General features: G+C 37.5%; 1 protein-coding gene across 1 annotated transcript in view; it reads right to left on the bottom strand.

The window, feature by feature from the left end:
- RICTOR (RPTOR independent companion of MTOR complex 2) overlaps window positions 1-13,601 on the bottom strand; it is a 76,000-nt gene that overhangs the window by 44,797 nt on the left and 17,602 nt on the right. Inside the window, exons 4-6 of the mRNA XM_027709182.1 lie at window positions 6,312-6,376; window positions 1,963-2,094; window positions 1,028-1,091 (exon numbers count right to left, since the gene is read on the bottom strand). Coding sequence (XP_027564983.1) covers window positions 1,028-1,091; window positions 1,963-2,094; window positions 6,312-6,376 — 261 coding nt within the window. The remainder of the gene's footprint in view (window positions 1-1,027; window positions 1,092-1,962; window positions 2,095-6,311; window positions 6,377-13,601) is intronic.

The following is a 13,601-nucleotide window of genomic DNA, read 5'->3' as shown; positions in this document are numbered from 1 at the left end:
CACTGAAACTCTTTATTTCAAAGTAGATTAGCAAAAACTTTAATAAATTGCAACTTTCTCAAGGACCGTTATGATTGTTTTCATTTGTTTGGGTTTGGAGGTGGAGGCCAGTGTTTAAGATTTAAACCCCTCTTTTTTGGCACAATTGTTAATCAAGTATATTGTTTTTTTCTGTAAGACAGAAACCAAAGAAGCTTATTACAAGAAAAGAAATCATATAGAAAACTTCCATATTTTAAAACAATATATGTATACTGTAAATACACAGTGCTCCCAAAGAACAATTCTTCCAACTACTTCAGACTTTACTCAAATCTTTGGCAATTTTAGGTCAGTTGAAGAATGTAAGAACGATAAAGAATAGTGAAGTCCAGCACTTCCTGGACTTTCTTCACTGAAGAAAATACATTTAGTAGCTGTATATGCCAATTTCTTGAGGATGAACTTGAAAACGTAGCTACCATAGCTTCAAACATCTCATATACATGGGCACAAAGTGCAGTAACCATCATAGAGTAACCATGTCCTATTGACTATCTGAGAAAAAAACGCCCATGGATAGCATCAACCTCTACGAATAAAGAAATTAAGGCTATAAGCATTCTTGAACTGATTACCACAGTGATGCAAATTTGTCTCATTCCTTAAATAGCAGAAAATTTCCCATCCTTGACTCACAGATGCTTAAACAGACAACAATAAAGTCAAGTCACTAGATGAAACTTAATATCGTTCTTATGCCCTTGCATTCACTCCTCGGTAAGTTTTTCCCAAATCTCATCCAGTATGACTTCTATCAAAGGAAAATCAACAAGATTCTAAATGGTAAAATATTAAAATCAAAACAAGTCTCTTCATTACTTTTATTTTTGTCTTTTAAATTATCGATATCCAAATTATCTAAATCTATAATTTCTTCCCATGTAAGGTAAGGTAAGGTATGTGAAAAAAAACACTTGATGGAAAAAAACAGAAGTCAGTACAACGGACTGGCACAGCTGATACCAACACATATAGCAGATTTTACCTTTCTGACTAATCGAAGTGCTTGTGTTCTTTCTACTTCATTACTCTGTTGTATGTCAATGCACCTAAAATAAGTAAAAAAACACATTTTGTTTATAACAACAGTAACTTTCACCTTTAACTGTTAACAACTCATGTTAATATTTATGCACATGAACAAACAGAAGAAAAAGAACTGACTTACTGTTTAAAAACTATGCATTACAGCAAACATACTCATTATGATAGGTCACTTAGCTTTGCTTTATATTTTTTCCGTTATCCTCATAATAATTAAGTCAGTAGAATGTTCTCAAATATACAGTGGCAAAGCATTTGTCTGAGCTAGCATTTGTCATTTGCAAATGAGACTAAACCAAGTATTTGTAATGATTCACATCAACATGTTTTGTGAGTTCTCAGATTAGAAAATCCCTTTGCTCAAACAAAATTAAACAGCACACTAAAATTATATGTGTATATCTGCAAACAGAAATTCACACACACCTCTATCAGTATATTGAATCCAAAAATTTTAATACAGGAGGCACTACCATTGCTGGTATTCACATCTATTCATCATGCTGATCTTACTATCTCACTATTGGTTTGCCCTTTGGTATTATTCTGTTGTTTCATCAGTTATACATGAATACATGTTATACAGTTATACAGTTATACAGTTATACATGAAAATTATTGCTATTTCAACCTCATTAATTTATGATTGAAAAAAATTCTTTAAATTACTCGTAGTATATCATATATTAGGACAACATTTTATTTGGGTTAGATGTTGTGATGAAATAGCCTTCTATTGAAGAAAAATGGCTTTTATAAAACTGCTTATTAGGAAGGTAAGCAAATATGAAAACACTTTTCTCACCTGTCTCAACCATGAAAAAGCAAGTGATTCACAATTGTGCAATTTACAAGACAAAGAAAGAGAAAAATTACCTGGCTATCAAATAATCCACTTTCAGCTTTAGCACCTTCTGGAGAATACTGGAGTCTCGAATAAGATAGCGGAGGGCTCGCAATCCTGCTGCTCGCACCTCTTTTGCCTCATTCAGTAAAGCTAACCTCAGACTACAATGAAAAAAACAAGAAGGACAAACAACTAGTAAGCAGTAGTTAGACTTCATCATCTGACATGCAGCTACTACCTACTCATTTGAGATACTTCCATGTGCAGCCTAGAAGCCTTGTCAGCAGATGCAGATAATACACTGTAGTGGGTTTCTGTGGCTGGGTTTTGGTAGCAGAGGGGCCACAGGGGTGGCTTCTGTTAGAAGCTGCTAGAAGCTTCCTCTGTTCTGTGGAGCCAATGCCAGCCGGCTCCAGGACGGACTTCCTGCGCTGGCCAAGGCCAAGCCAATCAGGAGTAATAGTAACGCCTCTGTGATAACATATTTAAGAACAGAAGGTTGTGGTGCAGAAAGAATTCCAGCCAGGGAAGAGCAGAGTGAGAACATGGGAACAACAGTGCACACGCCGAGGTCAGTGCAGAAGGAGGAGCAGAAGGTGCTCCAGCTGCTGGAGCTGAGGCCTTGCAGCCCATGGTGCAGACCATGGTGGAGCAGCTTTCACCCTGCAGCCCATGGAGGACCATCGGGGTGCAGAGACCCACCTGCAGCCCATGGAAGAGCCCATGCTGGAGCAGGTGGATGCATGAAGGAGGCTGTGACCCAATGGGAGGCCCAGGATGGAGCGGGGTCCTGCCGGAGACCTGCAGCCCGTGGAGAGGGAAGCCCACGCTGGAGCAGGTTTTTCCCGGGTAGGACTTGTGGCCCCTGTGGGGGACCCACGTCGGTACAGCTCATCCGTGAAGGACTGCACCCATGGAGGAGTGACCCTGGGGACAGCAGTTTGGGAAGAACTGCTGCCCGAGGGATGGACTCACACTGGAGAGGCCCATCAAGGACTGTCTCCCATTGGAGGGACCCCACGGGAGCAGGGGAAGGACTCCTCTCCCTGAGCAGCGACAGAAACAACAACTGACCATAACCCCCATTCCCCTCCCCCCTGCACCGCTGGGGGGGAGGAGGGAGAACATGGAAGGAAGGAGGGGTGGGGGGAAGGTGTTTTTAAGACTGTTTGATTTCTCACTCTTTGAGAGTAAGTAATAACTTACACTCTTTGAGAGTTAGTAATAAATTTAGGTAATATCTCCACTTTGAGTCTGTTTTGCCCAGGAAGGCAATCAGTAAGTGACCTCTCACAGCTCTTAACTCGTGAATGCTTCATTGTTTTTTTTCTTCTCTCCTCTGTCCAGCTGCAGAGGGAGAATGAGAAAGTGGCTTTAGTGGGTACCTCGCATCCAGCTAGGGTCAACCCACTACATATACTAATCTGAAAAAGCCACAAACCATTTTTTCCCCAAAGAACAGCCTGTACATCCATAAAATGACACATGACCAAAACCTGTATGTGACTTGTTACTTGACAAAACAGCAGAGTACAATATTAGTCCAAGAAAATTAACAGGCTGAGTAAGGTAGGTAAGAAGAAATAAGATATGGAAGACCTCTAGAAATGGAGTTTGAAAGCAGTAAGTGGCACACTGTCCTCCTGAAGGCCCTCAAAAGATTTGTCCCTCTTTCTTGACCACATGAAGGTGGAGGAGGAATCCTCAACCCCCCAGTGACATATTCTAGTAGGATCTTTCACTGTACACCTAAGAATGTAAATACTTCAGCCAGTGAGACTGAATTTCTACTTATACTAATGGCTTATTTTTTTCTTATTCTAGGGTCATGATGCGTGGTAATCAGCTACTGCAAGACAAAAAGTCTCTTGAGTCTTTTGGTGATTAATTGGCTAGGTAAGTCACTGTAACAGAAGCCTAGTTCCAGGTGATATCTACACAAAGTAGAAGGTCTGCAATGTCATATGCAGATAAAGATGAACTGATTATTACTTTCAGCACCAAGGAGGGAATTACTTTAGGAAGACCATCTTTTCTGTAACATGAAATAAGATTCTTTACATAAAAGAGTGCCACTCTAAGCTGAGCTGTAAGCAAATAAGATACAGATTTTCAATATTGTGACGTTAAGAAAAAGTATTCCTGTAAGAAAAAGTGTACTAGAGAAGATATTTATTCCCAAAGTTATTCAAGAAAAGCATGTAAGTAACTCTTCAATTGTGCTGAGCAGATAAGAGGTATTTTTTAGATCAGACATTTTGCTTTGTTTCTAGATTTGCAGTTTTGAAGAGGTGGAAGTCTGATGGATGAATATGTAAGAGTCAGTGGTATTTCTTCTGTTTGGACATCTACCTCACAGTTTACAACTGCTCTGGATATGCCAGTTTAAGACTCATCAGCAGTTTCCTTTCAGGGCAGAAGTTACCCATTACTCATTCAAGTGGTGTTGTTGCTATCCATGTCATTTCTCATTAGGACAGGCAAAAATTAATTCTGGATTTTTTCTTCCCCTCATTGAGTAGAGTACTTTACTTTTATATTTGAGAGGAAAATGTTTCTTGAATGGCAGACCAAAACAACCTTTAGACAAACAGCTCCTCAACAGAAATCAATGCTTTGAGAGCTTGTTCTACAACTCACAAGAGGAAGATATTCTTAATTTGTAGACCGAAATTAATCACAGAATCATAAAATGATCCCACTGCCACAGACAGAGATGCCTTCCACTAGACCAGGTTGCTCAGAGCTCCATCCAGCCTGGCCTTGAACACTTCTAGGGATGGGGCTTCTACAGCTTCCCTGGGCAACCTGTTCCAGGGTCTTACCACTCTCAAAGCAAAGAACTTCCTCCTAATATCCAACCTAAACCTACTGCCCCTATCTGCCTGCACAAAAAAGTTCCTCTCAGTTTCTCTTGTAGGCTTCATTTAGGGACTGGATGACCACAATTAGATCACCCCTAAGCCTTCTCTTTTCCAGGCTGAACAAAGCCAATTCTCTCAGCCTCTCTAATCATTTTGCTGGCCCTCCTTTGGACTTGCTCCAACAGGATCAATGTCCTTCCTGTGCTGGGGACCCCAGAGCCATATGAGAGCAGAGTAGAGGGGAAGAACCATCTCCCTTGACCTGCTGGACACACTGCCTTGGATGCAGCCCAGGACACGGTTGGCTTCCTGGGCTGCAAGACTGGACATGGGACTGCTGACTCATACCCAGTCTCTTACCCACCAGCAAGGCTGCTCTCAATCAGCTCATGCCCCAGTCTGTACTGATAGCAGGGGTATTCTTGATATCAAGGATCACCAAGTCCAGCTCCTGGCCCTGCACAGGACAGCCCCAACAATCACACCATGCGCCTGAGAGCGTTGGCCACATGCTTCTTGAATTGTCAGGTTTGGTGCTGTGACCACTTCTGCGGGTTCCAGTGCCCAACCACCCTCTGGGTGAAGAACCTTTTCTGAATCTAAACTCCCCTGACACAGCTTTGTGCTGTTTGCTCAGGTCCTGTCACTGGTCAGCACAGAGAAGAGATAAGTGTCTGCCCCTCCATCTCCCCTTGTGAGGAAGCTGTACACCAATTTAAAGTGAAACCACTACAAAGGACAAAACAATCATGAGATGCAACATTCAAAAGAAAAAGCTATCAAAAAGGGATGTATCACTATATTTAAATATTGAGAAATGTAATGAAAACAGTACAGCTAGCCAGAAAGATAAAGACACCAGTTCTATTTAGGAAAATGACTTACAATATTTCCATAAGCAATTACACAAGATTTCCCAACATTTTACCTAAAGAGTAATTAGCTTTTCTAAGCTTTTTTTCATAAGTGAGATAAAAAAATTGAAAGAACACAAAAAATGTATTAAATACTAGATCTTGTTGTGGTTGCTTTTGCCACCACTGCTGAGCCTCAGGACAAATTTATCAATGTCTGTGTGGAAACATGCACGTCACCTGACTGTCAAAAATGGCCACAAAATAAATAGACATTTCACTTAAAAGTACAAACGCAGAGCAGTTTGGTAGCAGGGAAAGCCATGCTACAAAGACATACACATAACAAAATAACAAAATATTGATCTTTAAAATCCTGATTCTACATCAAGAGTATGCTCCATATTTTGTAGGTGTACATTATTACTAAAAGTGCTTTCTCTAAGTACTGAAATATTTAGAGGTACTTTTACATCTATGAGTAATATAATAAAGTGAATAATGTATTTCTGATTTTCCTTATTAAACTATTTGCATTGCAATGTTTTCAAACATATTATAAATACAAAATGCTAGCTCAAAAGCACAAATGAAGTTTATTGAATTGCACCAAAACAACTGAAGCTCCCTAGGACTGCTCTAGTGCTCCTTACTACTTACCATATTATGATGCTGTCATAGGTAAAACCTAGCTTTTCTTCAGCATGGCCAGTATTGCAAAGAAGCTGGAAATAAAAGAAAATACCTGTTATTTATAGCTTTTAAAAAATGACTGTGCAAAACTTCAGATTTTGGGAAATGTTTCCAAATAAACCTCAGAAATTTCATTCATAGCAGTTGAAAAAGTACCAACTTCAAACTTGTCTGAGAATTTCTGCTGTCCATATTCTGTTCCTATGCACATCAAACACTGAGACATTTGTGGCCTCCCATACAAAGAAAAGGTTGCACAATTGTGTAAGCTGTGTACTGGTCAAGTTTTTAAGCTCCAGATTGCTAGCTGGGCAACTGGTAACCTGAGCAGTGATAAAAAATGACTGAAGTCACAGCACATCTGGATCCAAGCAGGCTCAGGTGAGGATTTTGAAGCAAAGACTGACACAGATGGTCCAATGCCATGTTTTGCCACAGTAGCAGAGGTGTACAAAACATCAGAAGGCATTGCCAAGTGTTCTGTAACTGGCATTTGGTCTTGGCCTGTCATCCATTGCATAGAACTCTTAACTCTGGAAAATCAGTGCGAAGGTTGAATTTATGCACACAAAAAGACAGCAATACATTATCATGAACTCTGAACATTTCAACCATACCTATTAATTTTGAACACAAAAAATTTATAAGTGCAGTTTTTAAGTCTAAAACCAACCTCAAAAGGAGCAATCTAGTGCATGCCAATGTTTAAGCCTCCTGAGGAAAGGAAAATCTGTTCTGTGAGAAGAGGTGATGCTGTCCTCCTTTGCAAGAACTGCAAAGAAATTCCTAGTCATCTCACTTACCACCCCCTAGCTAAAATTATAAAATATTATCATGCCCAAAATCCCAAAGCACTTTCCCAAGCACTTCCAAAAACTCAAGTGACTAATACTGATTGCAATAGCTTTGCACTTTGTCCTCTGTTTTCGAAACAGGCATGTGTTCAGTTCTAAGTCAGTGCAGTATTAAGTTTCTCCTCAGTGAGGTATTCAGGAAGTGTTTGTGCTAACTAGTCAAAAGCTCTGCTCTAAAAGTACTATAATATATCAAATCCTGCGACACTCTCTTTACTGCTAACGATAAGAAATTTATAATAAACAAAACGAACAGCTAAGTTAAGGCTACTGTAAGTTAAAATATTTAGTATGTCCCATGCTCCAGTTCTACTGTTCACCTCTAACTGAAAAAAACAGCATATTGCACACAAACTCTGCTTTTAAGTAAATCCATTTTGTTAGCATGACCATTTAGACTCAAACAGTACTTAGGCTTATGCTCAAAAAGTACAAATTCATCCAAGGATCACATTACATTTTATGAAATTGTTTTTCATATTGCAAGAAAAATGCATAGTTATAATTGTGAAATCCAAAGCTGTTAATGAGAGATTATTAAATTGGCCTGGATCAGCTCCGTGTTTGGGCTCAAATAATCTAATTTAATTGAAGTATTTTGGATTTTCTTAACAAAAGATGATTATAAAACATAGGGAAAGTTTTTACACAACCTCTTTTTCCCCACCTTTCAAATTTAAGTGATAATAAAACTAGACAATTGATGCATTAACTGGTTATGACAGCATGTCACTTCCCAACATCAATCTATTTTTGTGCCATGTTGTTAGACTGCCTAAGGCCACCACTGCTGCTCTAGCATTTCTATTGACATCTTATGAACTGTAAAAATTGGCTGGCAGAGTGTAAGCAAAACAGTGTGAGAAGATAGCGAGTAAAAACAGTTCATTGTTCAGTTTCAGACAATTACATCAATAGTTGTTTAGGCTAATCATTTATACATCTAAACCTCTCCCCAAATTCCACCCCAGACACAAATGAGAAATCCTAATTTAACATACCAGATTATCCTCAACAGTCTATTTTTCCTATTTTAAAAAAAAAAACCCACAGAATTGTAATTCTGATGTAGGAAAAAAACATTTTTTTAAAAAGTTGCTATTATGTGCTTCAGTGCATTTCTGAATCTCATCTCCTAGCATCATACTCACCATTGGTTTGCATCTTGAGCAGTCCTGAGACAAAACTAAAGCAGCTGATGTGTTCAAGGAACCCACTCAACCTGCTGCAACTGCTAAAGAGCACTCAGTTCACTAGACCAGTTCTGGTCTAGTTCAATTGTTGTTCTCAGCAAATATGTATACTGTGGTTATTAGCTCCTCAATGCCAACTGTTTTCATCTCTGTATATGTTCCCACTGCACACACTTTCATTGATGCAGAAGAAAAGTTAGACCTAATCTTGAAAGTCCAAAGGAGTTAAACTTGACAAGTTAAAATTTTCATCAAGTTTAGCCGCTGTGCAGATATATATTTCTGAATTTGATGGAAGTTATTATAGAGGTCTGTGCATAAATACAAAATATTTCTCATAGAGAATGAACCGATAAAATTGGCTAAAGCAAAATATGTAGGATAGCTACTGTAGCTACTTGTTTCTTCTCACTTCAATGGGCCACCAATACTTATGCATTAGCTTTCTTCGCAATTTATACAAGGTAGTGTGCTAACAGGATTTCCAGATAAAAAAGAATCTAAAAGATTGGCAGCAAGATCAGAATTCAAAAATGTTTCAGTGACTTGAAAGGAGTGACCAAACTCAAGAAGAAAATTCAATTAAATAAAAGGAAGAGCGTAGCACATCCTTCAGGGTACCACACATTAATGGATGCATAAGAAATGAAAAAAGTCCAGTAGAGAAACAGCAGATGTCCAGAAAACATTCATAAAGTTAATTTAAAAGAAAAATGAAGAGATTTATCTTTGGGAATACTGATAGGACTGCACTATGTTTGAGATTAAGAGACTTTGTTTTCCCCATTTGACAGGCTGCTCTCAAAACCATAAGAACAAAATTTTGTGTGCCACATTTTAAGAGCAGACAAAGGGGAAAGTGCACCCAAAACTAAATTTGGTTTATTTAATCGAGGGGGGAAAAAAAAAAAGGTAAAGCCAGACTGCTGTATGTTTGAAAGCGGAAAAGTCATGGAAGCTATCATGAAGATACTCTTCTGCTGGTCTCAATGCTTTGGGTATTGCTGAGTTATAAATGTCTGGGCTTAAATACGTGAAAAACTTTGCCACTCTTCTCATTTCACCTTCAAACAACATTAAGCAGGTCAAAGATTCTGGCTGAAGTGCACTCATATTTGTAGATGGCTGAATTCCTGACAAAACTAAGTAACTGTCCTATGTTTGACTGTAACATACATAACATTGTAGCATAAGTTTGTAGGCAACCAGTACCAGAATACTAAAATCTACCTTCGGTCATACACTGACATATTTCATTAAAATAGAAATGGATTATCATATCATACTTGGAATTATGCAATTTTCTATCTTTTTATACTTTTTATATTTTTCCATACATAGATCTTATATATAAAACATTTTTACACACACTATAAATTTTATATATTTATATATATATATATATAGAAACAAAACTAGAGCATACTTTGCAAGTTAAAAGTGCCAATGAGTCAACCTTAAAATTAAAATTCTGTGATAAAACAGACAATGAATAAGCATGGCAAAGACTCTTTGAGGGTGAGATTTAATATTGGGCCAAAATGGTACTTACACTAGGCCAGACAGTGACTAACTTACAGTGAAGGTTTTTTTCATGTTTACTGTCAGCTATGAGTTTTTCATGCTACTCAGATGAGTCATAGTAATATGAGTAACATATCAACATGTCTTGGAAACGGTAGCTCAGAACAACAAAACCACAGGAGGTCAACAGCTCATACAAGTGGAGTGCACATTGAGACTATTCAATTTTATATTTAGAATAGCCACAGCAATTACTAGGTGAAAATATTACGTTATTCTATGCATTCAAAATGTAATTGTTGCACTGTAACTTTGGAAATACAGTTTGAACCACCGCTGGTAATATTTATGAGGAGACTACTTTGTAGATCCTAGTTTTAAGAGAAGCCCCTACTGAAATTGTGGACTCTAGATTTAGACACATACTCTCTCTAGGTTTTTCACAGCCAAATGTCCCTAAGCACATGTTCTGTTCCAATCTGCTACATCATCATGACATTTCACATTTTGCTGACAATGGTTTATCTACTTGGATGAATGTTACAGTCTGAATATACATTCAGATTCTAACATACTTAGGTTTTGCAAAAGACAGGTAAGACTCTAAAATCACAGACTATAATCAAGATACGATCCGTGAAAGCCTCTATGGCCATATCCATATCCAAGGCACTCAATCTACGTCAAAATGAAAGTCAGCAGCATGGTCAAAAGGTAAGAGATATAGAGAGCAGAACAGTAGAGCTTCATTAAATAATGACAGAATTAGTTTTGAGCAGATTGAAAACATAATTTTCCATATCAGTGTATCACTGGTGCTATTCAATTGCTAAGGTTAAGCTAAAGTGAATTAAGTTTGATTTTTATCCTTCAAGATGCACCTTCCTTTTTGAAAGAAAAACAGAAATCCCTACATCATCTGTGGATTTTTTTCTCAGTTCATTAGTAAAATACCCTTTTAGTTTTACAGTGGTATAAAGGATCTCTCAGAAGCTCCCAGTCAGATAAACCTCCTATAATACAGGATTATAAATAAATACTTCAAATCACAAAGATATTTTCCACTAGGTAAGTGCAATTGTACTGTTTCTTCTGGTTTTCAGTGATTTATCACTTACTACTTCTCACGGGGGTGGGGAAAACCCCCAAGAAGTAACCATGGTGTTTTGGTATTAATCAGCAGAAGCTGGGAAACTTCAAGGCTCTTGCCCTACGTGGGTGGCCATATAAATGAAAGATGGGTAATCCTACTCAGCTTACTGAAGCTAAAAGCACATACCAAGCTTGTGAACTGCTGTGACAACTTAAAGTGTCACTGACCATTTACCAGAGGTCAAGTTCTCAAACAGTTTTCAGGTCAGAATTTAGGTTAGCTTAAATAGGGATACAGTAGTTTGAAAGGAATATATATTGAGATAATACAAGGTTTTGCCCGAAAAATTGCAACTCCACTTACTAGGTGACAAACAGCAGGGGAAGAGTCTGCTGTCATTCAAAGCAGCTAAGATTTCTGAGTCTGCCACTGCTGCAATTCAGAACTAAACACAGCTTTCCATAGCCTATGCATCACCAGACTGGGAATGCTAATTTCTTGGATCAGAAAACTTAAAACACCTGTTGGACAAGAACAACCTATGTTGTGCAGCCAAAGAGCCAAGAACATGAACATTAATGACTTAGCTAAGAAGTAGTACTAGCTAAAACTTGATGAATGACATGTCAGTTTTTGTAAAATATTATGCATACAGCATACTTTGCACAGTAATAATGGGTGTTGTGGAGATGTGAAAGTCACTAGTTAACTAGTTTTGAAGGGAAATAAAAATGAAAGGGGATTTATATCACCTACGCACAAAGTATCTGCTTTACAGTATCATTCTTGCAGATGAAGTAATAAATCCTGTTGACTGCTGATCACCATTATTTAAAAAATTAAAAAAAAAATTAAAAAAAAATTTAATCAAAGTATTTAACTTCTGCATAAAATCCTGGAGTCTAGTTCAGTACTAATTCAGTAACTTTTAAAGGATGAATACTTTCCTTCTTCTTAAATAAGGGCAGGTGAGGGGAACAAACCTCACCTTAAAAATCCCACCCTCTTTCAAGTAAAGAAACCTGAATCTAAGACACCTCAGATATCTTTAAATTAATTCAAAATTTGGTGTCTATTATGATCCCTACCAGGAAACTCCATGTTAACTACCATCACTTGTTTCCACATGATATGAACATTTTGCTTCCCCTGACCAAAGAACTAGAACAGTCAGATTTGCAGTCTTTGAAGGAAAATATGACTAGTACAGACATTTTCTCTTAAGTATAATAATATTCCTAGCAGGAGAGTTAAACTTAATCGATTTTCCATATTATTTCATCCAAAATATGCTATTAAAAAGGTTCAAAGGTCCCTCCCCTGCCCATAGTACAAATACTAGATAAAAACTAGCCCTTCAAAAATGGATTATAAAATGCAAGAATTTACAAACAAATCAAGTTCATCTTCAATGTAATTCCAAGACAGGATACAAACGTCCTCAGCTCTTAGCACATCAACCTTAGTCACACTTTTGTCTCACAAAGGGGGAACTGAGACTATAGTAATCCATGGTAGAAAAACAGACTGCAAAAAGGAAATAAAACCATTTCCCTCAAGCTCCAGGCTTTCACTTTTAACCACTGGAATGAAAGACACAGAATTGTTCCAACCACAAGGCAGACAATACAGTACAACTTGCCACTTTTATTCTATTCTCATAACTGTATTTACAGTTCAAACAGAAATAGGAAGAGTTTTTAAAACCAAATGCTCTGTTGTACATTTGTAAAGCACATATTCCAGGGAGACGAATATAAGAACAAGTGTTAAATATTAAACACAATAGTATGATTCTCTTATACAGTGCCACTCTGATTTAGGATAAAAACCAGGTTATGAACTACAGTCTCCACCTTCAAAAGTATATTTCATTTTAGGAAGCTGCTTCTCACAAACTTATGATTTCCTGCCAGTCTTAAGTCCAATTTATGAAAAACTTCCCTACATTTCTGTAAGTATTTTCCATTTTTAATGGAAAATTCTTCAAATATTCAATTATGGAATTATTTGGTTTTTCCAAACTATCTTCTAAAAAGAATTTTTGGTTCCTCTTTTAATTAGAGTATGTTTGTTTACTAATTTATCAGTTATGGGTGCTTAACATCTGATTTTTCAATAGCAGAATTTACATTGTTTTAATATCCATAGTTTCAAATATTGACTTTCCATTAGGAATTGTGCATCTACAAACCTAATCCAGTTCTTTAATTTTAAGACAACTAGAGAATATGGAAGCATTCACATTTAAAAGTTTCTAGATTATCACAAAAGGGAAACACAGCTATGCATCAGATTTTTCTAGCAGCATACAGGACTTTCTTGCAACACAGTTTCGAATCCCAGTGAAAACAGCAGCATTCTGTCAATGGGTGATGCCTGACAGACACAAGGCAATGACCCAAAGAAAAGATTTCAGTCTAAGTTCAGTTCCTCAGTGAATGCTGTGCACCTACACGTGCTCTGAACCAATCCAGAAAATGAAGCATTTACACATTTGCTATTAATGCATTAGAAGATACATTTATTTTTTATTGTGATTTTGTTCTCAATACTCACCCACCTGCTAAAAGAATATCATACACTACCACTG

The sequence above is a fragment of the Neopelma chrysocephalum genome, unplaced genomic scaffold (assembly GCF_003984885.1).
Source record: "Neopelma chrysocephalum unplaced genomic scaffold, ASM398488v2 Primary Assembly neopelma1_96688, whole genome shotgun sequence".
Classification (NCBI taxonomy): Eukaryota; Metazoa; Chordata; class Aves; order Passeriformes; family Pipridae; genus Neopelma; species Neopelma chrysocephalum.
This window is presented reverse-complemented; position numbering and strand designations above follow the sequence as displayed.